The 27,963-nt window shown below is 44.6% G+C and overlaps 1 protein-coding gene across 1 annotated transcript in view; it reads right to left on the bottom strand.

Moving 5' to 3' along the window:
* EXOC4 (exocyst complex component 4) overlaps positions 1-27,963 on the bottom strand; it is a 392,940-nt gene that overhangs the window by 133,220 nt on the left and 231,757 nt on the right. Inside the window, 1 exon segment of the mRNA XM_087968910.1 lies at positions 27,338-27,434. Coding sequence (XP_087825036.1) covers positions 27,338-27,434 — 97 coding nt within the window.

The following is a 27,963-nucleotide window of genomic DNA, read 5'->3' as shown; positions in this document are numbered from 1 at the left end:
ATTAAGGAACCACAAGATCACTCCTTCCAACACTGAGAGGATAAACCGTTTGTATATAAACTGAGAGCAAACCCCTTCTAGTACTGATGATGTTACCTAGTTGGGTTATGAAATGTCCGCAAGGAAAAAGTCATGATCAGAGAGCACCTAGTACCCCACAGTCCTCCTCCTCCTCCTCCTCCTCTACACAAACCCCATTCACTCCCTTTTAGCACTGATGAAGTTTCCTTTTTGGGTCATGAAATAAACTCCCCCATAAATAGAATACCTTATGCCATTTGGACCTAGACAGCTTAGAACTACGCCACCTACAGTCTGACCTAAGCTTAGTCCACAAAATTGTCTGCTACAACCTGTCCTCCCTGACAACGACTATTTCAGCTTCAACCACAATAACACACGGGCAAACGATACCAACTCAAAGTAAACCACTCCAAACTCGACGGCAGAAAATACGACTTCAGCAACAGAGCGGTCAACGCCTGGAACTCACTCCCGGACTCTGTTGTTACGTCCTCAAACACCCCAAACTTTAACCTTAAACTGCCTACCGTGGACCTTCTCACTCCATTCCTAAGAGGTCTGTAAGGGGGCGTGCATAAGCGCACCAGCATGCCTACCGTCCCTGTCCTACTCTTCCCATTTAATTCATACTCATTTATTGTGTATATATACTTAAACCTGTTGATGCTGGTAGGTTTATATGTTACGTTCCTACTTATGCTTGTTTTCTCATACGTGTTTAACAAACGAAACTAAATAAATAAATAATAAATAAATCAAATTAACTCTGGTTTCTTTGACGCCCTGATGATGTTACTTAGTTGGGTCATGAAACGTCCTCAAGAAAAAAACCAAGATCAGAGAGCACCAAGGACCCCATTGTTCTGACCCACGCCCTTATCCAACAAATCCAACACAATCCAAAAGGAACAGAAACCTTGTAATGCTTTTGCAAAACAATTAGCTGTGAAAGTCTTGCCAAGCTGTGCCTAGACTTGCCATAAGATAACAGACCAGAAATAATTTGCAAAATAAGAATCTTCAAACACAAACTCAGGATACTGGAAGGTCCACGAGGCTGGAGTTTCAGAACGTCTTTGCCTTCTGCAAAGTATATGTCCATTTCACAGCTGGCTTTTATCTTCTTTGAAGGAAGGGCCGTCACCTTGCAGCCTTACTCCCGAGTTGCCCGTGCTGTTGCAGCTGCTCTCTCCTGCGAGCAATCCTGCGCACATGCGCACTTGAACTGGACGAGCAGAAAAGTAACTTGAACTGAAGTTTCCAGGAAGTCTGACCGTGGTTTCAGCAGAAACAACAGCCGGAATAGCTTTAGGTTGGTGGAGAAAACTTGCCTCTCTGTCAAAGATGCCTAGGAGGGCCGCGCTCAAAACATGCTCTTTAGTCCTCGTCGATCCACGCTCTTCTGGGTAGAAGCTGTCGCTCTCAAAGGCTTTGCAACAGCTCAACACGAAGCGCCCCGCAACTCAAACACCGGTCTGTCATGCTACTCAAGTGACAAGTGACCCTCTAACCATGGGTGTCCACAACCTCCATTCTTCTTTCTACTGTGGCAAAAATTGGCCAGGGGGGACAGACCTGCCAACCTGTGTTACATCGCTGTGATTACCAATGGCTTTTGGCAACCTGGGGGGGGGGGGGGTTTGATAGGCAGAGCGGGGTCTTAAGGCAAGTGAGAAGATCCCCCTTTTCTAACCCCACCTCAAGGTTTTAAGGCCAAAGTCAAGTTCAAAGTTATTTGTCTGCTCGGATTTCCGTTCCTTGCCCTGAAGTTTATTCTTCGTGCATGGAAACCTCTTTGAAGACTGCCAAGCGATGGACAGAAAAAGGGACAGGATAACAGAGATGGAAGAGAGACACAGGGTTGTGTGGGCATCTTTGGGGGCGGGGTCCCTGAAGTTTTTTGACCACAAGGTTGGAGAAGGTAGGAAGGTATAAAACACTGTGTTCTGACCCGGCTCCCCAAACACGACAAGCCCTCTGAAGTTAAATCAATGATTCCTTTGTTAGGAATGCCAGCAGCTCCGGCAAAAAAATTCTCTCTCAACGCAGGCTAACAAGTCCGTCCGTCAGGGAGATGAATAGTTGTTTGCCACACCTATTCACCTTCACCCCCTGCCTTTTACCCCCAGCACTAAGGTGGAGCCTTACTAGCAGCGGTGGCTCTTCCGTCCCGAGGGCCGGCCCATAGATTTTCACTGCTCTCCTCTCCTCTGCCTTCTGTGCATCCCTGCATCAGGCGCTGTTCCTCCTCTTCCTCATCAGCCACCTCCAGACCTGGGGGCTGTTGATTCTCCATCTGAGGGCTGATGGATGGCCCAGGCGCTCTCCTTCTCCCTCTCCTTCTCTCTCCCCCTCCCTCCCTCCCTCCCCCCCTCCCTCTCTCTCTGGCAGCTCCATTCCCTCTTCTCCCTTGGAGCTCACAGGTTGTCTTGATGCTGACCCTAACTCCCACATTTCCTCCTCTGATTCGGCTGCTGGAGGGGCTGAAAGGGCCGGAGGCCAACAGGCCACAACACACTGTATAATCCGGAAAGGTTAAAAAGATCAGAAATCAATGTCCAGAATAATGGGTTTTGGAGCAGAGTCTAATCCAGGAGTGTCCAACCTTGGCAAGACTTGTGGATTTCAACTCCCAGAATTTCCCAGCCAACAAGTCAACTGCATGGTATTGAGGGATTTATTACTATTGACACTATCTTTGCTTTATTTTGCCACAGTCATTCTTCAGACCTCTAAAAATTGTCCCAATAGTGATAGATGCTTGGGTGCCATCCCAAAACAGCTAGAGTCTCACTTGAACACCACCGGCATTGACAAATTCCACCATCCGTCAATTGCAAAAAGGCAGCTTGACTTGGAAGAGCTTACATCCTGTGATGAGACCTCTAACATCATCAAACATCAACTGCCTTTCCCAGGTCCTTGGAAGGACTTGATAGGTGGATAAAAAATTGCTGAATCCACTCTAAACATCTGGATGACTGTGCAAGAAGTGGTAATAATAGAAAAAGAAGAATTCAAAGACCTGCAATAGAAACAGAACGACTGTGGCAAATGCAAGCAAAGGAAGGTACCAAGAGTCAATCAGAATCAAGATGGAAGGGACCTTGGAGGTCTTCTAGCCTGTGATGACCCAGGGTGGGATACAAAACAGTCACAGAAAAGAGGTGAAGCCCCTTTTATTCCTTCACTTTGCTTTCAAGCTCCGAATATTCTTGATGGAAGACAAAAAACTCCCACACAAACAGTTACAAGAAGGAGGAAAAAAGCAACACAAACCAGGCAAGATAAGGGCTGGAGGACGTCCGCAGATAACAGAACACACACATTGGGAAGGACGCCAAACTCAGAGAGGAACCATAAACTAGAGATATTTCCACGCTTTGTTTCCAGCGCTCGCCCGTACGCACGTCCGTCCTCTTATCCAGCTGTCACAACTGCAGCCCATGAAAAGGATCAAGGCCCTCTCCTCCCGAGTAGACCACGTCTCTCCCTTATCCTCTCCTCCCTGCATGTCCTGGGATGGAGAGGGGATGGACCTCTGACTGCCCAGATGGCCTCTGCCCTTTGCCAGCCTCCTCCACAACCTCCGGAGCCACCCTTCCACTCCCTGTCGGCTGTTCCTCCTCTCCCTCAGAGTCCGTCTCCACCAGGGGCATCCCATAGCCCAACCCTATGCCCAAGCAGGACACTCTATATATCATTTGAGACAAGTTATGTCCAGTCTCTTCTTCATAACCCTCCAGGGATGAAGCACCCACAACTTCCAAGGGCAACTTCTGTTCCATGGGTTGATTCTTCTCACTGTCAGAAAGTTTCTCCTTATTTCCAGGTTGAATCTCTCCCTTGATCAGTTTCCATTCATGATTCCTTGTCTGGCCTTTAGGTGCTTTGGAAAATAGCTTGACCCCCTTTCTCCTCTCTGTGGCAGCCCTCAAATATTGGAAGACTGCTATCATGTCCGTTCCCCCAGTCCCCCCCGCAAGTCCATCTTTTCTCTAGACTGGCCACAAACCTCTTCTGAAAACGAGAAACTCCAAAATATTTATTTGAGGAAGGCGGCACATTCCAATTTAGAGAAGCCGCCTCCAATGTTGCTATCTGTGGGATCCAGATATTTGAGCCTTTGTCACCTTCGAAACTGCAAAGCCAGCGGCAGGCAGCTGGGGTGGTGGCTCCAACGCTAGGCTAGCGGAGTGCCCTGGTTCCTTCAGGGCGCCCGCAAAGGGCAGTGCCCACGGGATTCCTCTCCACCAACCTCTTTGAACCTCAGGCTGACTTGTTCCGACAGTTTCGCTGGCCTTGAGCTGCTCGGGATGCACCCCCCAAAGATGGGGCAAAGCACCACGGATGGCCTTGGGGTGAAGCTGGCGTGGCTCACTCCAGGATATGCCTGCTTTCAGCGGGGGGGTGCCACTTTGGAGATTTTCTTCAAAGAGAAACACTACAAATATCCCTACAGGTTGCAGCTTGGTAGAAACGCATTGTGTAGGCATCGCTAACGGGGGTCTGTTAATTCTGTCTCGGGTTCATAAAGGACCTAAGAAGGAGAAAAGACTGGCTAGACAGTCTGGTGTTCTACTAAAGGTTTACGTGTCACTTCCTATTAGTTCCAGCCAGCTTGGCAAATCAAGGAACTATCAACTCAGAAAAACAAGTAAACAACAATCAAGAAGCCAGTAAAAAAAAACTCCCACCAACATGGAAAAGGCAAGCCACTGGTATATAAACAGAAAGCAAGCCCCACACTCAGTAATACTGATGGTGTGACTTAGTTGGGTCATGAAATGTCTGCAAGAAAACAATCAGAGCACCAAGGAACCCACAGTTCTCCTCCTCCTCCTCCTCCTCTCCTCTCCTCTTCCTCCTCCTCCTCCTCCTCCCCATTCTCTTTTAGCACTAATGATGTTACCTACTTGAGTCATGAAATGTCTGCAAGAAAACAGCCAAGCTCAAAGAGCACCAAGGATTCATAGTTCTCCTCCTCCTCCTCTCTCTTCTTTCTCCTCCATTCTCCTCCTCCTCCTCCTCTCCTCCCTCTTCTTTCTCCTCCATTCTTCTCCTCCTCCTCCTCTACTCTGCAAACCCCACTCCCTTGGAGCACCGATGACGTTCTCTAGTTGGGTCATGAAACGTCTTCAAGAAAACCACCAAGCTCAGAGAGTCACCAAGGGCCCTATATTTCTTCTGTTCCTCCTCCTCCTCCTCCTCTCCCTCCATTCCCTTCTTCTTCTTTCCCTTCTCCTCTCCTCTCCTCTCTTCTTCTTCTTCTCCTCCTCTACTCTGCAAATCCAACTCTCTCCTAGCACTGCTGATGTTCCCTAATTGGGTCATGAAACGTCTGCCACAAAACCACCTAGAGAGCACCAAGGACCCAATTAGTGCACCTAGAGAGCACCAGTGTCGTCGTCGTCCTCCTCCTCCTCTCCACAAACCTCACTCCTCCTAGCACTGCTGATGTTCCCTAGTTGGGTCATGAAATGTCTGCGAGAAAACAACCAAGCTCAGAGACCAAGGACCCCACAGTCCTCCCCCTTCTCCCTCTTCCTTTTCCTTCCTCCTCCTCCTCCTCCACTCCACAAACCCTACTCCCTTCTAGCACTGCTGATGTTCCCTAGTTGGGTCATGAAACGCCTCTGAGAAAACAACCAAGCTCAAAGAACACCAAGGACCTCGCAACCTGGCCTTGCCAAGAGGCACTATAATCCCAAGCGCCTAGAAGAGACTGATTGCTGGCCCATGGTTTTGCTTACAAAGATAATAATGGGGTGAAAAAAAAAGCAAACCCAGCCATTAATATCCTCTTCTCCAACATCTCCTACAGGACAATGGATGGCCTCGCCTGCAAAGTCCAAAGGCATTGTGACAGAATGGATTATATAGCACCCATCGAGTTTTTCCTTGTTAATAATGGCCTTTTAAAATTGTTTGGAAAGGCCCTTTCAACGAATCGCTTGGCAACGAGAAGGCTTCATTCCACACCTGTCACATGCTTCGGCCTCAGCGAAAAACTTAGGGAGCAAAATGAAATCGTAACGAAGCTTTAGCCAGCCGAGCTAAGAGAAATTAAAGAAAGAAACTTGAAATCTGGCCTTTTGACAAGAGTCGAAAAGCAACCAGGGCTTTTCCTTCCATCTCCTCCCCCTTTTAAAACGCGAGTCAATTTTTCCCACTCTGCAACTGGCTTGTTTTCATCTTCTGGCCTCGGATCTCTTGCTACCTGGGCTCGAACAAGACCAGGTCTCTGGGAAAACGGCTGCCAATCACAACCATCACAATGAAATCTGGCAGGAAGGGTGAGTTTGACTCGCAGCTCTGGAGACCTATTAAGAGAAACATCGAACCAGGGAAATCTCTCGCGTTGCGTGTGTGTGTGTGTGTGTGTGTGTGTGTGTGTGTGTGTGTGTGATTTCCAAGCACCCTTCAAAGTTCACTTTTTATAAACATGCTAATGATATTGACACGCTGATCCTTCCTTGTTTTATTTGGAATTTCAACCCTTGCCAAGACCTGAAGCTTTTCCTAGAAACACAGACCAGAGTTTGCCTCATTACTCGACAATGCAGCAAAAATTATATCGATCGATCGATCGATAGAGATAGATAGATAGATAGATAGATAGATAGATAGATAGATAGATATAGAGATAGAGATATCTGTTGTAGATAGAGATATATGTTGTAGATAGAGATATATGTTGTAGGTAGGTAGGTAGATAGATAGATAGATAGATAGATAGATAGATAGATAGATAGATAGATAGATAGATAGATATAAATATAGATATATATGGATATATATATGTATGGTATTCAGCTTTGTTCGGGTATTTTTCCACGTCATTATAGTTGTGCTTTTAAAGTTGTAGTGACGTTTTGGCAGAATCTCATCTGCCATCATCAGGCTTCTGTATACAGGTGATATTCCGTCAAAACGTTGCTACAACTTTAAAAGCACAACTATAATGACGTGGAAAAATACCCGAACAAAGCTGAATACCATACATATAGATACCCGTGAAAACCTACGAAAACATATCTATCTATCTATCATCTATCTATCTATCTATCTATCTATCTATCTATCTATCTATCTATCTATCTATCTATCTATCTATCTATCCCTATATATCTACAACATATATCTCTATCTCTATCTATCTCTAACTCTAACTCTGACTTTGGGCCAATCATCAGGAGATGCTGAGCTCTAGTCCTGCCCTCCTGCCAGCTGAGTGTCTTGGGGCCAGTCCCTTTCTCTCAGCCTATCATCTATCTATCTATCTATCTATCTATCTATCTATCTATCTATCTATCTATCTATCCCTATATATCTACAACATATATCTCTATCTCTATCTATCTATCTATCTATCTATCTATCTATCTATCTATCCCTATATATCTACAACATATATCTCTATCTCTATCTATCTATCTATCTATCTATCCCTATATATCTACAACATATATCTCTATCTCTATCTATCTATCTATCTATCTATCTATCTATCTATCTATCTATCCCTATATATCTACAACATATATCTCTATCTCTATCTATCTATCTATCTATCTATCTATCTATCTATCCCTATCTATCTACAACATATATCTCTATCTCTATCTATCTATCTATCTATCTATCTATCTATTATCTATCCCTATATATCTACAACATATATCTCTATCTCTATCTATCTATCTATCTATCTATCTATCTATCTATCCCTATATATCTACAACATATATCTCTATCTCTATCTATCTATCTATCTATCTATCTATCTATCTATCTATCTATCTATCTATCTATCTATCTATCTATCTATCTATCTATCTATCCCTATATATCTACAACATATATCTCTATCTATCTATCTATCTATCTATCTATCTATCTATCTATCTATCTATCTATCTATCTATCTATCTATCTATCTATCTATCTATCTATCCCTATATATCTACAACATATATCTCTATCTATCTATCTATCTATCTATCTATCTATCTATCTATCTATCTATCTATCTATCCCTATATATCTACAACATATATCTCTATCTCTATCTATCTATCTATCTATCTATCTATCTATCTATCTATCTATCTATCCCTATATATCTACAACATATATCTCTATCTCTATCTATCTATCTATCTATCTATCTATCTATCTATCTATCCCTATATATCTACAACATATATCTCTATCTCTATCTATCTATCTATCTATCTATCTATCTATCTATCTATATCTATCTTTTGCCAGTCAACATAGGGGCAGGCAGTCAAGTTTAAATTGGCCGGCGGGTCAAAGTTAAACTGCAAAGCAGCCGACATAAAGAAGCTCGGTTTTCTTTTGCTTTTGCAAAGGGCTCAGGAAAATGATTTTAAAATTCTGTGTTCTCACAAGAATTATATTATTGTTGTTGTTATTGTTAGTACGGCCAATGTTCCTGCTATTGATGTCCGTCCTTTGGCCAGAATTCAAACAAAGCTGGATTTATTTCTGCATGCTCATTTCAAAGAAAAAAGAAAAGCAGCCAAAAAAGTTAATGCGATCCTTGGTTGTATAAACAGAAGCATAGAATCAAAGTCAAGTGAGGTATTAATATTGCTTGATAAAATCTTAGTGTCAGGATTCCGGCAGTTACCCCCCAATTAAATCATGAGTCTCGAGCCAAACTTCCAAAACTTCAAAAGGATTTGTTGGGAGTTAACACATCCGGCACTGCCTGGGTGTAAGTCAACTCCGAGACACATCATTCATTGTCACCCTTGACCCTGGTTTTCCCCCCACCCCCTGGGTGTGTCTTAATTCATATTCTCCAATGGGACACATCCATAGCTCAGAGTCATCAATCATGCTTTCCCGTTAGACTTTTGCATGGCAGAAACTTCACTCACCTAGTTACAATCTCTGAAAAACTATGCATGGAATGCACTTTCGATTTCAAGCTGCCGCATTGCTCTTTCAAACCCCCTCTCCCTTTCTGTTAGCAACTATAAAACAGCCATAAAAAAAACAGTTTTATGAGTTGACACTTAGTAAGGCCACACCCGGAATACGGCATCCAGTTTTAGTTACCACAATACAACAACAACAACAAAAAAGGATATTGAGAGTTTGGGAATAAGTGCAGGGAAAAGCAACTAAGATGATTCAAAGCCTGGAGGCTAAATATATATATATATAAAGGATTTGGGTTTGGCCAGCCTAGAGAAAAGAAGGACTAGTGGGGGACATTGTAGCAGTATTCCAGTATTTGAGGGGCTGCCCCAAAGAAGAGGTGGGGTCAAGCTATTCTACAAAGCACCCGAAGGCAGGACAAGAAACAATGGATGGAAACTCATCCAGGAGAGAAGCAATCTGGAATTAAGGAGAGACTTCCTAACAGGGAGGACCAGTGGAACACATTGCCACAAGAAGTTGTGGGTGCTCCATCCCTGGAGGGTGATGACCGAATTGTTATTTCCATTTACTGGATATGCTTGTGGTACAAGTAGACTTACAGTTATTTGTTTAGAGGTTCTTCCAAGTTACAATGGGACGGAAAAGGTGACGTACAACCAATCCGCGCAGGTGCAACCCACCAATCCCCACAGTCAGGTGGATCAAAATGGCTCTTGGCAATCGGCCAAGCGTCGCTCTCGGGGGGCCTCACGCAGGAGCCCGAGACGTGGGGCTGGTTAGCCCCCCTCAAAAAAGGCCCTCCCTTCGCTTTTTCACTGGTTTTAATAGGGCTTCAAATCATCCTTTCCTCCTATATATTTTTTAAATTTTCCGTATAGATGGCTTTTATAGTTTCACATTTTATTGTTACGCTGCCCAGAGTCCCTCCTCTGAGGGAGATGGACTGTTCAAAACTATGACAAATATGTCAATAAATAAACGGCCTAGGAAGTTTTGGACACTATAGGAAATGGAAGTGTTGTTCAAATCATTAAAAAAAAAAGATCCATAAAGTTCATATAGATAATTTAAGATGGTGAACATACATAAAACTCCTTCCTTCTCCTATTTTCCCCGCAAGAACAATCCTGTGAAGTGGGTTGACCTGAGAGAAAGGCCCAAAGTCACCCAGGTTGGCTCTCATGCCTAAGGCAGAACTAGAACTCACTGTCTCCTGTTGATTGGTGCAATTTCACGAAGGCTGCTTTCATGCATAAAGTGTGATTTGAACTTACCAACTCCTGGTGATTAGCTTAAAATCACCCAGATGATTTTCAGGCCTAAGGCAGGACTAGAACTCCTTGTCTCCTGGTGACTGACGCAAAGTTCCCTGACTGTCTTTCTTCCCTAAACTAGAACTCACTGTCTCCCAATGATGGGCCCTAAGTCACCAAGATGGCTTTCGTGTCTAAGGCGCAACTATAACTCACTGTGTTTCCCAATGATGGGCCCTAAGTCACCCAAATGGCTTTCATGGCTAAAGTGGGACTAGAACTCACCGTCTCCCAGTAACCGGACCAAAGTCACCCAGATGGCTTTCATGCCTAAGGCGCAACTATAACTCACTGTCTCCCAATGATGGGCCCTAAGTCACTCAGATGGCTTTCATGCCTAAGGTGGAACTAGAACTCATCATCTCCCAGCGACAGGCCATAAGTCACCCAAATGGCTTTCATGCCTAAGGCAAAACTAGAACTCACCGTCTCCTGGTGATCGGCCCAAAGTCATCCAGATGGCTTTCATGCCTAAGGTGGGACTAGAACTCACCATCTCCTGGTGATTGGTCCTAAGTCACCCAAATGGCTTTCATGCCTAAGGCAAAACTAGAACTCACCATCTCCTGGTGATTGGCCCAAAGTCATCCAGATGGCTTTCATGCCTAAGGTGGGACTAGAACTCACCATCTCCTGGTGATTGGTCCTAAGTCACCCAAATGGCTTTCATGGCTAAAGTGGGACTAGAACTCACCGTCTCCCAGTGACCGGCCCAAAGTCACCCAGATGGCTTTCAACCCATGACTAGAATTCCGAGTCTCCTTGTTTCTATCCTGATGTGGATGGACGCAGCCATTGCGTACTGTGACCCGGGGGATTTTAAGGAAGGGTAGAGCCAGGAGAACATGATCTACTAGGTATTGGAAGAACAATTTCCTCCCACTAGCTTTCTCTCTTGCGCTCATTCCTTTCACTGTGGCCGGAAGCGAAATTCCGTTTTCCAGGTGCTTCGAAATGTTTCTACAAGAGGCATGGCTGAGAGGCCTCTGCGCCTGCCTTCCTTTACGTAAAAAGGATCCTGCGACAACCTGACTTCCAGGAAGAACCACGTTCATTTATAACCACCACCACCACAACTTCATTCGCTCTTGTGGGAAGCCGACAAATACGACCCATTGTCATTTGAGAAGAGAAACCTTTCTACTGAATTGTTCCGGTTTGATAGGATTCCAAATCGTAAAAGCCGAGCAGCGCGGTTTTAATGTCACTCTAATATTTAGACTCATTTTAAACTTATTTATACAACTCAGGCTGCTCGTTTTTTGGCGGGGGCTTTCTCCTTTCTGCAAACAGGAGGGAAATGAGTGGCCCAGAGGCATATCAAAAGCGCTGCCCTTTATTTTTATTTTTTATTTTATTTTTAAATGGCATTTTAGGCACGAATTCTTAGAAAAGCACTTAGAGGTAATGAAGTGGGTATTCTGTGATGCTTTTTAGACTGGAGAAAGCGTCCTCTATTAAGCTTTCCATATTTCCTTCAATAGCCTCTTATGGGATGAGAATTCTGCCGCAGACAACCCTTCTGTTATTACAGAAGAAAAACAGAATTAGAAAAAACAGAAAGACAGAGTTGGAAGGGGTCTTGGAGGTCTTCTAGTCCAACCCCTTGCTCGGGCAGGAGACCCTATATCATTTCATACAAATGGCTGTTCAGCCTCTTCATAAAAATCGCCAGTGTTGGAGCACCCACAATTTCTGGTGGCAAGCTGTTCCACTGATTAATTGTCCCCCAATTTCAGGAAATTCCTCCTTAGTTCTGGGCTGCTTCTCTCCTGGATGAGTTTCCACTCATCATTGCTTCTTGTCCTGCCTTGGAGGTGCTTTGGAGAATAGCTTGACCCCTTCCTCTTCTTTGGGGTGAGCCCCTGAGATATTGGAAGACTGCTATCACGTCACCCCTGGTCCTTCTTTTCATCAAGCTAGTTTTACCTAGTTTTACCTGGTACCTAATTTTTAGGCCAATTACAGTACGGAAAGACAAAAACCTTAACAGAAGAGAAGAGGCTTTCGATTCAAAGTCTGAAAGGTGCTTTGCCGTGTGGGAGGACAGGTGCTTTCCTGGGATAGTGTATCGTGAGGTCTAGACAAATGCTTCCTCCAGGCTCTTGTATGCTCCAAACTAACTCCATGTTTTCGAATCCAGGGGAAATCTGAATATCTTATGGAAGTTATCCACACCAGGGCACAAGAGGTAATTTAACCAAATAATTTAGGATAAAGTAGTAACACTAATAGGAGAGAATATTTGTAACTTTGTAGCTCAGGGTTGAACTGGGCTGGGGGTGGGGGGGTCCTAGGTGCTTTCTGAGCTTGGTGGCTTTCTTGAAGACATTTCATGACCCAAATAGGTAACATCATCAGTGCTAGAAGAGAGTGTGGTTTGGGGGAGGGAGGAGGAGGAGGAGGAGGACTGTGGGGTCCTTGGTGCTCTCAGATTGATTGCTTTCTTGCAGATGTTTCATGACCCAGCTAGGTAACATCATCAGTGCTAGAAGAGAGAGGGAGGGAGGTGGAGGAGGAGGAGGAGGAGGAGGAGAGGAGGAGGAGGAGGAGGAGGAGGAGGAGGAGGAGGAGGAGGAGGAGGAGGAGGAACTGTGGGGTCCTTGGTGCTCTCAGATTGGTTGCTTTTGTTGCAGACGTTTCATGACCAAGCAAGGTAACATCATCAGTGCTAGAAGGGAATGGGGTTTGCTCTCTGTGTAAAATAGAATAACAGAATAAGTTTGGTGGTTTTCTAGTCTAATTTATATACAAGAGGCTTGCCCATCACTATCAGTGGGAGTGTTCTTGATTTATATTTTAGGGGACTGGAGACTAAAACATACGATGAACAGTTGCAGGAACTGGGCCTGGCTAGTCTAGTAAAGAGAAGGACCAGGGGAGACATGATAACAGTCTTCCAATATTTGAGGGGCTGCCACAGAGAGGAGGAAGGGGTCAAGCTATTTTCCAAAGCACCCGAAGGCCAGACAAGGAATAATGGATGGAAACTGATCAAGGAGAGATTCAAACTAAAAATAAGAAGAAACTTGCTAACAGTTGGAACAATCAACCAACGGAACAGAAGTTGCCCTCAGAAGTTGTGGGAGCGCCATCACTTGGGACCTTGAAGAAGAGATTGGACTGCCATTTGTCAGAAATGGTGTAGGGTCTCCCGCTTGGGCGGTGGGTTGGACTAGATGAACTATAGGGTCCCTTCCAACTCTGATTATGTGTTATCTGTTATATTTCTTGTTTTTAAAAAAAACACTATAAAATGATAACATAAAGCCTATGTAGTTTGGGTTTGTATCCTACCAGGTAAATAAGCTGAATTAGTTTTTAGTTTTTTGTTTTTTTTTGAAAAATGAAAAGATTCCGATAGAGGAAGAAGTGATCGTGAAAATATTGGAATATGCAGAAATGGATAGATTAACATTGGCAATTAAAGAACAAGAAGAAGCGGAATATTATATGATATGGTATTTATTTTAGAAATGGTTGGAGAATAAAGTAAGAAGCTAAATGAATATTGTTATCATGATCAGATATGTAAGGTTGAGTGGGTTTTAATATGAAGGTAATCCTAGTCAGAAATGTATACTAAATATAAATATTTGCACAAGATATATGTACCCAGTTGACCCACTGTATAACTGAAAGTTGGATTTGTTGTCAAATAAAATAAAAAATATTTCATTTAATTTTTTAAAAAAAAAGCTGAATTAGGAATGGAAAGACGGGTAAATGCTTCAGCCAACACTGAAGATTCCTTCAATCTGGGTCCTTGTAAAAGTCACTTTGCTGTGTGAGCAATAAATCGGGTGCAAATTTCACCTTGCCTGTTCAACGTAAAAAAAAAAAAAACCACGAACCACAAAGATTTATTTGAAAAACGCTTTTGGCTATGAAAGCGAGCCAAGAATTGCTGCCTCGACAGAAGAGAGAAGGGTGTCAAAAATTCTCTCGCTCTTGAATGCGACCAGCTCAAAACCCAACAACAACTCCCCCACCGTAACTGTCACAACCTCTTTAGCAGATGTGTCAAAATGTGTATATTATTTAGTCTTGTGCCCAAATTAGGTTTGGGGTGGGTGGTGGGTGGGGAGAAGAAGGGCCTGGAGACAAGGCCAGCCAGATGACAGGCTTTCCTGATGGACAGAAACATCTTTGCGACATCCAAACCTGACTGGCGCCTCACAGGACCGCGAGACGGGAAATGAGACAAATGTTTTTTGGGCAGTGCGCACCGGTGCTGTGATGTCTCAAGCTATCCCGGAAGCCACCTATCAGCCAGAGGAAGGAGAGGTTTACTGGCTGAGGGGGGAGGAAATCGGCAGCTTCACCTGAAGGGGTTGTCATCAGCTGTCACCTCTAATAATGTATGTGCGGCAAAATTGTCAGTTCTCGGAAAGCTTTAACAATGTCACATGAGCGAAAATTCCACCACCACCCCCATGCTGTCACCAGACGTCTGGGTTGTCTCCATAATGACATGTTTCACAATCAGTCAGCAACATTTTATACTTTCTTTTAAAGGAAAACATCCATCCATCCATCCATCTACCTACCTACCTACCTTTCTATCCATCCATCTCTATCGTGTATTTGTCTATCTCCATTGCATTTATATCTATAACTATATCTATATATCTATATATCTCCATCCATCTCTACCAATCCATCTCTATTATATATCTGTCTACCTTCATCTATCACATCTATATCTATCCATCCATTCATCTCTATTGTATATCTATCTATTTCCATCTATCATATCTATCTTTCCATCCATCAATCCACCTCTATCACATGTCTATCTATCTATCTATCTATCTATCTATCTATCTATCTATCTATCTATCTATCTATCTATCTATCTATCTATCTCTATCTATCCATCCATTCACCCATCCATCCATCTCTATTGTATATCTGTCTATCTCCATCTATCGTATCTCTATCTATCTATCTATCTATCTATCTATCTATCTATCTATCTATCTATCTATCATATCAGATAAATATGATCATCTATCCATCCATCTCTATTGTATCTATTTCCATCTATCATATCTATCCATTTATCCATGTCTACAATATATCTATCTGTCCATCTATATCTATCTATCTATCTATCTATCTATCTATCTATCTATCTATCTATCTATCTATCTATCTATCTATCTATCTATCTATCTATCATCTATCCATCCATCTCTATTGTATCTACTTCCATCTATCATACCTATCCATCTCTATCCTCTGTCACATCTCTATCTGTCCATCTCTATCTATCTATCTATCTATCTATCTATCTATCTATCTATCTATCTATCTATCTATCATCTATCCATCCATCCCTATTGTATATCTATCTATTTCCATCTATCATTTCCATTTATCATATCCATCCATCCATCCATCCATCTCTATCGTATGTCTGTCCATTTATCTCCATCTGTCTGTCTGTCTGTCTGTCTGTCTGTCTGTCTGTCTGTCTATCGATCTGTCTATCATATCTATCCATCCATCCATCCATCCATCCATCCATCCATTCCTCCATCCGTCCATCACAGACAGACTTAATCACACATTTCAGCTAGGTGCGCCCTAGAACAAGCCAAGTCCAAAAGCACCAGGCAATACCTGGAACCTGGCACTCAGACAAACCCCCCCCATCAACAGGCACATGGATATAAACAATGGCTACATACATGAAGTCAATGAGTCCCTTTTGCCCTTCCCTCCTCATCCCTGCACTGCAACTGTTCTTAATTGCCATTTGATGCTGATGAACCATAACTGATGCTGACATCGTCCAACTGCCTCGGTCCAAAACGCCCAACAGATTATTACTTCTGGCATTTCCGCCATCTGAAAACACAATCGTTTCACTGTCTCCGGTTATTTTATTGCCTTCCCTCCCCTGGCCCCAGGATGGCAGACATCTGTTATCCAACTGCTTGCTAATAAATATATTTCACAAAAACATATAATTATGTTGAAGAGCCACGTGGCTTTGACAGAAGAGGAACATTCCGGGATGTCAAAGAAATGTTTTGCCGGTTTGCTGAAAGGGACGAGGCTCCTAAGTGCACGCGCCTGTGCATAACTTTGATTTAATTGCATTACTTTTGCACCAATGGTGAACACCTGGCAGGCTCTTCACAAACAGAGCAATACGAAACTTGAAAAAGCAGCGACCGACCCTTTCTTCTCCTCCTTCGTTTCTGAAATTCATTCCTTCTCCAATACTGAGTAAACAGAATAAGGGACCTTGGGAGGTTTTCTAGTCCAACCCCCTATTCCAGCAGGAAACCCCTATACCAGTGGTGGCTAATCTTTTGGGGCTCCTGTGCCAAAAATGGTGTGCACGTCAGCATGCGCGCACTTGCATGCCAGCACCCAGAATGCAATGTGCGCTCCCCACGCTGCCTGCGCATGCATGTGCAACCCCCTCCACCATCCGCTTACCTGCACTGCGCCTCACAGCTGTTTTTTAGATGGTTTGAGGCCTTTTCGCCCCCCAAGGCTTGGAAAAAGCCTCTGCAAGGCTTTTCAGGGCGAATAATGAGGCCCGTTTCATCACTTCCTGTAATACCGGAAGTGACGAAACGGGCCTATTATTCATCCTGAAAAGCCCTGCAGAGGCTTTTTCCAAGCCTCTGGGGGCTGGAAAAAGGCCTCAAACCAGCCAAAAACAGTTGTGAGGCGCAGTGCATGTGCAGTGAGGTAAGTTTGCCTGTGGCTCGCGTGCCGGCACAAATGGCTCTGTGTGCCACTTGTGGCACGTGTGCCATAGGTTCGCCATCACAGCCCTATACCCTTGCGGACCAATGGCAGTCCCTCAAAGGCTGCTGTCATGTTCACTCTAAGTGAACCCTCAGAAAAGAAGGACTTGGGATGACATGATAAGCAGTATTCCAGTATTTGAGGGGCTGCCCCAGAGAAGAGGGGGCAAATCCCCTGAGGGCAGGACAAGAGGCAACGGATGGAAACTCATCAAGGAGAGAAGCAACCGGGAACTTTCCTGACAACGAGAACAACTGATCGGTGGAACTGCTTGTCTCCAGAAGTTGTGGATGCTGCAACATTGGAGGTTTTAAAGAAGAGACTGGACAGCCATTTGTCTGAAATGGTATAGGATTTCCTGCTTGAGCTGGGGGGGGGGGTTGGACTAGAAGACCTCCTAAGGTCCCTTCCATCTCTGTTATTCTGTTTTGCCCCATGACCAGGAGAACGTGGTATGCCCTACCATTCACAACAAGGCAAAACAGCCCAGCTTGCACAGACACAGCGGCTTTCCGCTTCTCCTTGAAAAGAAGCTCGAGAGGATGGTGCCTGTCACAAAAAGCATTTTTCTTCTCCTGAGCGGTTATTGATGTACTGCTCAGGGAAAAAAGGAGGGGGAATAAAAGTATGTTAAGATGTAGCAAATGCTGTCTTTTCCTCCCAGTGTGACAAGTCTATTGTGCAATGGAGAGGGAGAGAGGGAGGGAGGGAAAGAGAGACGAAGAAGAAGAAGAAGAAGAAGAAGAAGAAGAAGAAGAAGAAGAAGAAGAAGAAGAAGAAGAAGAAGAAGAAGAAGAAGAAGAAGAAGAAGAAGAAGAAGAGGAGGAGGAGGAGGAGGAGGAGGAGGAGGAGGAGGAGGAGGAGGAGGAGGAGGAGGAGGAGGAGGGGAGGAGGAGGAGGAGGAGGAGGAGGAGGAGGAGGAGGAGGAGGAGGAGGGGAGGAGGGGAGGAGGAGGAGGAGGAGGAGGAGAAGGGGTGGGAGGATAGGTAGATGGATGATTGGATGGATGGATGGATGGATGAAGAGAGAGAATGGATAAGATGAATAGATGGATGAGAGAGAAAATAGATAGATGGATAGATGGATGAGAGAGAGAATGGATAGATGGATAGATGGATGAGAGAGAATGGATAGATAGATGGATGAGAGAAAATGGATAGATGGATAGATGAGAGAGAATGGATAGATGGATAGATGGATGAGAGAGAGAATGGATAGATGGATAGATGGATGAGAGAGAGATAGATGGATAGATGGATGAGAGAGAGAATGGATAGATGGATGGATGACAGAGAGAATGGATGGATGGATGAGAGAGAGAATGGATAGATGGATGAGAGAGAAAATGGATAGATGGATGAGAGAGAGAATGGATAGTGGATAGGAGAGAGAATGGATAGATGGATAGATGGATGAGAGAGAATGGATAGATGGATAGATGGATGAGAGAGAGAATGGATAGATAGATGGATGAGAGAGAGAATGGATAGATGGATAGATGGAATAGAGAGAAAATGGATAGATGGATGAGAGAGAATGGATAGGTGGATAGGAGAGAGAATGGATAGATGGATAGATGGATGAGAGAGAGAATGGATAGATGGATAGATGGATGAGAGAGAGAATGGATAGATGGATGAGAGAGAAATGGATAGATGGATGAGAGAGAGAATGGATAGGTGGATAGGAGGAGAATGGATAGATGGATAGATGGATGAGAGAGAGAATGGATAGATGGATAGATGGATGAGAGAATGGATAGATAGATGGAGAGAGAGAATGGATAGATGGATAGGAGAGAGAATGGATAGATGGATAGATGGATGAGAGAGAGAATGGATAGATGGATAGATGGATGAGAGAGAGAATGGATAAGATGGATAGATGGATGAGAGAGAGAATGGATAGATGGATGGATGACAGAGAGAATGGATGGATGGATGAGAGAGAGAATGGATAGATGGATGAGAGAGAAAATGGATAGATGGATGAGAGAGAGAATGGATAGGTGGATAGGAGAGAGAATGGATAGATGGATAAACAGATGAGAGAGGATAGATGAATGGATGATAGAGAGAAAATGGATAGATGGATGAGAGAGAGAATGGATAGATAGAGAGAGAATGGATAGATGGATAGATGGATGAGAGAGAGAATGGATAGATGGATAGATGGATGAGAAAGAGAATGGATAAGATGGATAGATGGATGAGAGAGAAAATGGATAGATGGATGATGAGAGAGAATGGATGGATGGATGGATGGATGGATGGATGGATAGATAGATAGATAGATAGATAGATAGATAGATAGATAGATAGATAGATAGATAGATAGATAGATAGATAGATGAGAGGAGGGAGGGAGAAGATGGATGGATAGCTGAGAAACAGATGAGAGAGGATAGATGAATGGATGAGACAGAAGTGTGAGAGAGAGAGATGGAAGGAAGAGATAGGTGGATCATTGGATGGATGGATAGATAGATGACAGAGAGAGGGAGGCAGGGAGGATAGATAGATAGATGGATGGATGGATGAATGGATGGATGGATGGATGGATGGATGAGAGAGGGATAGAGGGAGAAAGAAGATAGATGGATGGACGGATGTTTGGATGGATAGATAGATGGATAGATGAGAGAAAGAATGGACGGACGGATGGATAGATAGATGAGAAATAGATGAGAGAGACAGAGAGGATAGATGGATGGACGATAGATAGATGTGTGTGTGAGAGAGAGGGAGGGAGGGAAGAGATAGGTAGATGGATGATTGGATGGATGGATGGATGAGAGAGGATGGACAGATGGATGGATGGTTAGATGAGAGAGAGGGAGGGAAAGAGTGGATAGATAGATGGAGGGATGATTGGATGGGTGGATGAGAGAGAGGGAGAGAGGATTGATGGTTGATGAGAGACAGACAGACAGAGAGAGAGAGAGAGAGAGAGAGAGAGAGAGAGAGAGAGAGAGAGAGAGAGAGACCTTCCGTTGCAAATTCTGCCCTAACCATTTTTAATGTTGTGCATTATTTCCTGGCGCCTAGCCTTCAAGCTGCTAATGCGACCCAAGCAGGGTGTAAGGAACTGCTATTCCAGCTGCCAAACAAGAAGAAAGAGGGGGAAAAAAAGAAAACCCAAAACTACTCCGGGTATTTTTCACCAGGCCTTGCCTGCGTTTGGACTGTCAAGCCGCGCAGAGAAGATCTGATCGCTCGTGACAAGCTGACAAGAAACGCTCGAGACAAACCGCCAGAACTACACGCCGCAGCAAAATGCTCACTTTTGCAGAAAGAGGGGAGGTGGTTAGGGGGGGGGCCACCCCCATCCCCCGTCTCCAAGAAGGATTTGCCTTCCCTGTCACAACGCGGCGGCTGACAACTTTGTGAAATGCGCTCGCAAGACGGCGAGGGTGGGCCGACGCTGCCATTGTTAGTGGCGAGCACTTCGCCGGAGTTGAAGAATCACAACTGATCGCTTTGTCATCCGGCTTTTCTTTCGCCACGCAGTCCGTGGGTCTCTCCCGAATCAATACGGGTTTTTTTTTCTTTTTAAAAGTAAGGAAAGGGGGAGGAGGAGGAGGAGGAGGAGGAGGAGGAGGAGGAGGAGGAGGAGGAGGAGGAGGAGGAGGGAGGAGGAGGAGGAGGAGGAGGAGGAGGAGGAGGAGGAGGAAGACAACTATGGAATCCTTGGTGCTCTCTGAATTTGGCTATCTTCTTGCAGACATTTCATGACCCGACTAGGTAACATCATCAGTGCTAGAAGTGGCGAGGTTGGAGGAGGAGGAGGAAGAGAAACGACTGTGGGGTCCTTGGTGCTCTCTAAGCTTGGTGGCTTTCTTGCAAACGTTTCATGACCCAACTAGGTAACATCTTCAGTGCTAGTGTGGGTTGTGGAGAGGAGGAGGAGGACTGTGGGGTTCTGGATGCTCTTTGTTTTCTTGCAAACGTTTCATGACCCAACTAGGGAGCATCATCAGTGCTACATGAGAGTGGGGCTTGTGGAAAGGAGGAGGAGGTGGAGGAGAAAAAAAAGGAAGGAAGGAAGGAGGGAGGGAGGGAGGAAGGGACTGTGGGGTCCTTGGTGCTCTCTGAATTTGGCTATCTTCTTGCAGACATTTCATGACCCGACTAGGTAACATCATCAGTGCTAGAAGTGAGCGAGGTTGGAGGAGGAGGAGGAAGAGAAACGACTGTGGGGTCCTTGGTGCTCTCTAAGCTTGGTGGCTTTCTTGCAAGCGTTTCATGACCCAACTAGGTAACATCTTCAGTGCTAGTGTGGGTTGTGGAGAGGAGGAGGAGGACTGTGGGGTTCTGGATGCTCTTTGTTTTCTTGCAAACGTTTCATGACCCAACTAGGGAGCATCATCAGTGCTACATGAGAGTGGGGCTTGTGGAAAGGAGGAGGAGGTGGAGGAGAAAAAAAAGGAAGGAAGGAAGGAGGGAGGGAGGGAGGAAGGGACTGTGGGGTCCTTGGTGCTCTCTGAATTTGGCTATCTTCTTGCAGACATTTCATGACTCGACTAGGTAACATCATCAATGCTAGAAGTGAGCGAGGTTGGAGGAGGAGGAGGAGGAGGAAGAGAAACGACTGTGGGGTCCTTGGTGCTCTCTAAGCTTGGTGGCTTTCTTGCAAACGTTTCATGACCCAACTAGGTAACATCTTCAGTGCTAGTGTGGGTTGTGGAGAGGAGGAGGAGGAGGACTGTGGGGTTCTGGATGCTCTCTGAGCTTGGCTGTTTTCTTGCAGACATTTCATGATCCAACTAGGTAACAACATCAGTGCTAGAAGGGAGGGGGTTTTGAAAAGAGGAGGAGGAGGAAGAGGAAGGAGGGGGAGGAAGAGAAGGAGGCAGCTGTGAACTGAATTAAGCTTCTTGGATGAGAAGCGAAACGTCTACAAAGAAAAAAATCAGAAAGTCCAGTTGCCTCTTGAGGAAAAAAATCACCTTTGGGATTCTCAGGGAATTTCGATCACACGATGCTAGAGTGACATTCCCTGAGGATGGGGCTCCGGCACGAGTCCGAAACCTCACCAGACTAAATCTCTGCTCCCGGTTGACCCGATCCTACAAAGCGTCTATTCACCTTCATTCGTGACAGATCATCCCGGCTTAGATCCAATCTGCGTTGCTGCTAAGAGTCAACACACCAACTCGACGGCACGTCAATCGATCAAACCATTATTTTCTTTAAAAACCCCAAAAGATTTTTTTTAACTCGGGTCCCAGAATTCATCCCCTTCAATTTAACGACCCCGTAAATCCCTTGTGGGGTGGAGCCTGGGTAACCGGATGGAGCTAGCAGAGGGTTTGGCCGGATGCCCTTCCTGTCACCAGTGCTGAGTCTCACCCCCCCCCACATACAGATATTTCCAGAGAAGAGAAATATCTGCCTCGACCTGGGATCGAACTCACGGCCTCCTGGTTGTGAGGCGAGAGCCCTCGCCTCTAGGCCACCGCACCACGACTCAGGGCCCAGAATTAAATAGCCCCAAAGTAAAACAAAAGAGTGCAAGAAGGTGAGAAAACCTATTCACAATTGAACTGCTGCTCCTGCTGCTTCAGACACTGATGATGAAAATAAAATTAATCATCGCGGGCGGGAAGACACAAGCGGGGAGATTAAAGCCCAACCGCTCCTCTATTAACTTTCCCATCTTCCATCTTCCTCAACTGAGATATTTGCAAGGCCTAGCAGCCCCGCCGACGAGTTAAGAATTTCTCTAGCAGCCCCGCCGACGAGTTAAGAATTTCTCGTGCCTTTTAATAATTGACACTCTGCTTGGGAAGACAGAAGAGGCTTCATTGGAGGGGCTTGTAAGGCCCGAAAACCTGTTTTATCAAGAAATCGGCTTAGCTTGCAGGCAACGGCTGGAGCGTTCGGGCTGGGCTGCTTATTAATCATCATAAACCATTTTTGCTGCCAGCCGCCGCTCAACTTTTCTCCGCTCCTGATCAATAATGAATGGCCTGGTTGGCAGCCAAAGGGGTTGCAGAAAGTCAACCCAAAAGCGGCCAGAATGCAACCCCGAAGGAAGGCAAGGGAGGGCATTGGCCCTATCAGGTTAGAAGGAAAGAGACGGGGGGGCTAGATTGGTAAAGTAACAGGTTTAACGGAGTGGGAAGGGACCTCGGAGGTCTTCTAGTCCAACCCCGTGCTCAAGCAGGAAACTCTATACCCGCGATGGCGAACCAGAGCCATTTGTGCCGGCATGTGAGCTGCAGGCAAACTTACCTCACTGCGCATGTGCGCACACCTTGCAGTTGATTTTCGGCCTGTTTGAGGCCTTTTTCAGCCTCCCAAAGGTTTGAGGAAGGCTTCTGCAGGCTGAAAACTAGGCCCTCTTTTTCCGTAAATACCGGAAGTGACCGAACGGGACTCGTTTTCGGCCCTGCAAAGCCTGCAGAAGCCTTCCGCAAGCCTCTGGGAGGCTGAAAAAAGGCCTCAAACCCGCTGAAAATCAGCTGTGAGGCGCAGTTGTAGGTAAGGGCGTGGCGGAGGTGGGTGGGGATTGCGCGTGCATGCGTAGGGGGCGTGGGGGGGGTGCACGTTGCCTTCTGGGTGCTAGCACGCAAGTGCGCACACGATTTTTGGCCCAGGAGCCCCAAAAGATTAGCCACCTCTGCTCTAGACCGTTTCAGACAAATGGTTATCCAACCTCTTTTTTAAAAATGCCCGGTGTTGGAGCATTTACAACTTCTGGAAGGCAAGTTGTTCCACTGGTTAATTCCTCTCACTTTCAGGAAATTATTCCTTAGTTCCAGGTTGCTTCTCTTCTTGATGGCCTTCCACCCGTTGCTTCTTGTCCTGCTTTCAGATCCTTCGGAGTGTAGGCTGACTCGCCCCCTTCTTTGGGGCTGTCCCTCAAATACTGGAATACTGCTATCACGTAACCCCGAGTCCCGTGGTGGCGAACCTATGCCATGCGAGCCACAGATGGCACACAGAGCCCTCTCTGTGGGCATGCATGCCGTCGCTCCAGCTCAGCTCCACCACCACACATGCGCACATGCCTCCCACGGGTCTCTGCCGTGCATGCAATGGGGGTGAGGTGCATGCGTGGGGGGGCATGTGTGCATGAGGAGGAGGGTGGCGCACACATGCTGGAGGGATGTGTCTTGCATTTTGGGTATGCACGCATGTGTGCGCGCTTTGGGCACTCGGGGCCCACAAGGTTCACCATGGCTGTCCCAGTTCTTTTCATTAAAGTAGACCTACCCAATTCCTTCAACCGCTCTTCGTGTGTTTTTAGCCTCCAAACTCCTGAATCCTCTTTTGTTGCTCTTCTCTGCACTCTTTCTAGAGTCTCAACATCTTTTTTATAGCGTGGTGACCAAAATTGGATGCAGGATTCCAAATGTGGCCTTAACCAAGGCATTATAAAGCGATATTAACACTTCACGCGATCTTGATTCTATCCCTCTGATAATGCAGCCTAGGACTGCGTTAATTTCTAAAATGTAACACTCAGCTGTCATTGTAAAAAAGGAAATAAAAGTCAGGCAGATATTTAATACCAATGCATGGGTGGATTTCAACTCCCAGAATCCCCAGCCAGCATGCTTTAAGTTGGATAGACTCCCACTCCCAGAATTCCCCATTCAGCAGGCTTTGAGATGGGTGGGACTTCAACTCCCAGAATTCCCCAGCCAGCATGCTTTGAGATGGGTGGGACTTCAACTCCCAGAATTCCCCAGCCAGCATGCTTTGAGATGGGTGGGACTTCAACTCCCAGAATTCCCCAGCCAGCATGCTTTAAGATGGGTGGGACTTCAACTCCCAGAATTCCCCAGCCAGCATGCTTTGAGATGGGTGGGACTTCAACTCCCAGAATTCCCCAGCCAGCATGCTTAAGATGGGTGGGACTTCAACTCCCAGAATTCCTCAGCCAGCATGCTTTGAGATGGGTGGGACTTCAACTCCCAGAATTCCCCAGCCAGCAGGCCTTGAGATGGGTGGGACTTCAACTCCCAGAATTCCGCATTCAGCAGGCTTTAAGACGGGTGGACTTCAACACTCCCAGAATTCCCCAGCCAGCATTAAAGTTCTTCAAAAGAAGGATATATAAGTATCCTTTACATAAGGAGCCATATAAAAGCATATGGCCTAGACTAGAGCAAGGGTAGGCAATTCTAGGCCAAAGGTGGGAATTCTGGGAGTTGAAATCCACAGAAGTTGCCATAGTTGCTCACACCTGGGCTCGAATCTGGATTGAACCATCATGGCTGACATGACTGTACAAGACCTTCCCATTCCTGTTGATGGTTGGTTGGCTGACGGATGGAAGGATCTATCAGCGTTTGGCATTTCCTACTCAAATCTCCTGCAATCTTCTTTTCTACTTATTTGTTTGCATTGCATTGTGTTCATCGTTGCTGATACTGTTTTAATTCTTGTACTCTGCCCAGAATCACGCAAAGCGAGATAGGGGAGGTCATATAACTGAATAAATATGTTGCATTTGAATACTTACAAGAGTAATCATTATTGGGGAAAGTCAACTTGTTTGTATCTTAAAAAGCACACTCAGAAAGTCATTAGCCTTATTATGATTAAGTTGCACAGTTGGCCAGAAGTTTAGACTGGATTGCCATTTTAATTGAACTATCGAGTACTTCCCAAAGGCCTGAGATTGGAAGATGTTTTCTTTGATGGTCACCATCACCATCATCCAAATAAATTAAGAAAAGAGGAAAAAAACACACCTTCTGAGGCACCCCCCCAAAAAAACAACCCTAGAGAACATGAAATTAAATGCTGGGAGCTAAAGTAAAACATCCACATGGGTTTTGAAGAAAGCATAAAAGAAACCTCCTGTCTTCTGAGTTTTCTACAAACATTGTCCCCGCATCCTTAAGCCCAGGTATGCAACCATAAAGGCTACCTAGCTACTTGATGTTCTCGCTCTTTCTAATGGAAGAAACGTGTTTGAGATACTGACGGATACAACGTCATATTACGTGGCTTTTGCAATAAACAGCCCAGAGATACGCCAAAAAGAAATGGAACGTCCGGACAAGCCCAGTAAAAAATGTGATATTTATGCATTTATATTATAATTGTGTATCTATATCTATATTAATATCTATAACATTTTTCTATTCAACCATCCATCCTCTCTCCCTATCTATCTTTCTCTTTAACTATCATTTATCTCTTTCATCTATCTATCTATCTATCTATCTATCTATCTATCTATCTATCTATCTATCTATCTCTTTCTATCTCTTTCATCTATCTATCTATCTATCTATCATCTATCTATCTATCTATGTCTATTATCTATCTATATCTATCTATCTTCTATCTATTTCTATTTCTATCTCTATCTGTCTTTCTGTGTGTGTGTTTCTACCTACCTACCTACCAACCTACCTATTGGTATGTACACACCTACCTACCTACCTATCTCTATATTTGTCTGTCTACCTATCTATCTCTATATCTACAGTTATCTTTCTGTCTTTCTCTTTCTCTCTCACTGTCTGTCTGTCTGTTTATATCTATCTATGTCTCTACCTCTATTTATCTATCTATCTATCATCTATCTATCTATCTATCTATCTATCTATCTATCTATCTATCTATCTATCTATCTATCTATTTGTCTGTCTACCTATCTATCTCGATGTTTATTTATATCTATCTACAGCTATCTTTCTCTGTCTTTCTCTTTCTCTCTATGTCTGTCTGTATGTTTATATCTATCTATCTCTATCTATCTTTATCTATCTATCTATCATCTATCAATCTATCTATCTATCTATCTACTATCTATCTATCTATCTCTATATCTATATCTGTCTGTCTATCTATCTATATGTCTATCTAATTATCTATCTACAGCTCTCTCTCTCTCTCTCTCTGTTTATATATATATATATATATATATATATATATATATATATATATATATATATATATATATATATATATATATATATATATATATCTTTCTCTATTTCTATCTATCTATCTATCTATCTATCTATCTATCTATCTATCTATCTATCTATCTATCTATCTATCTATCTATCTATATCTATATTTGTCTGTCTACCTATCTCTATGTCTATCTATATCTATCTACAGCTATCTTTCTCTGTCTTTCTCTTTCTCTCTATATCTGTCTGTCTGTTTATATCTCTCTCTCTACCTCTCTCTCTCTCTCTGTCTATCTATCTATCCATCTATCTACTTACCTACCTATCTATCTCCACACACATATATTGTACATACATTGTCTGTCTGTCTGTCTCTCTCTCTCTCTCTATGAGAAAGGAAGTGTGTGTGGGGGTCTTTTACCTCAGAAGTGGGTGGAAGATGACTGTGATATTCCGAGCTCCAGGTTTGCAGACAAACTTCGTCCCGCCACCTTCGATCAAGTTGTCGTTGGGATCTCCTGAAAAGGACAAAAATAACATTAGAAACCCAGGTGCTGATTTACAAGTTCTAGGTTTAAATCAATGGGTTCACCTGGTGTATTGCCAGATGATCTACAAATCCCCCCCCCCCCTGCAACCTGCCCAGATTACAAGCCCACTCGGGTTTCTTCCCCAAGGCAAACACGCGGACATCTCACACAAGCAAATTCTGCTTAACCTATTTTCATTTGGGTCCAACGGAATTGTAGCCAATATAAGGACAGGTGCGTTTGGGCGGAGGGAGGGGGGGTTTGCCCAGGTGGGCATATTTGGAATTTGGAAGTACCTTCATGGGTGAGGTCACCCTACCTTCCCGTCTCCAATTTACCTGGCTGTTGTTGTTTTTTCTGACAGCCAAACACAATGCCAAGCAATGCTATGAAGCTGTATCTCGCCAACATATAAAAATTCTAAGAAAACTGAAGATATTTGGCGGAGGAGGAGGAGGAGGAGGAGGAGGAGGAGGAGGAGGAGGAGGAGAGGTGGGGAAGAGAATGAGGTACAGGA

Source organism: Notechis scutatus, chromosome 6 (genome assembly GCF_049901735.1).
Source record: "Notechis scutatus isolate UNSWTSFEM ecotype Mainland chromosome 6, rNotScu1.2, whole genome shotgun sequence".
NCBI classification, from domain to species: domain Eukaryota; kingdom Metazoa; phylum Chordata; class Lepidosauria; order Squamata; family Elapidae; genus Notechis; species Notechis scutatus.
Note: the sequence above shows the minus strand (reverse complement) of the source record. Positions and strands in the feature narration are given on the sequence as shown.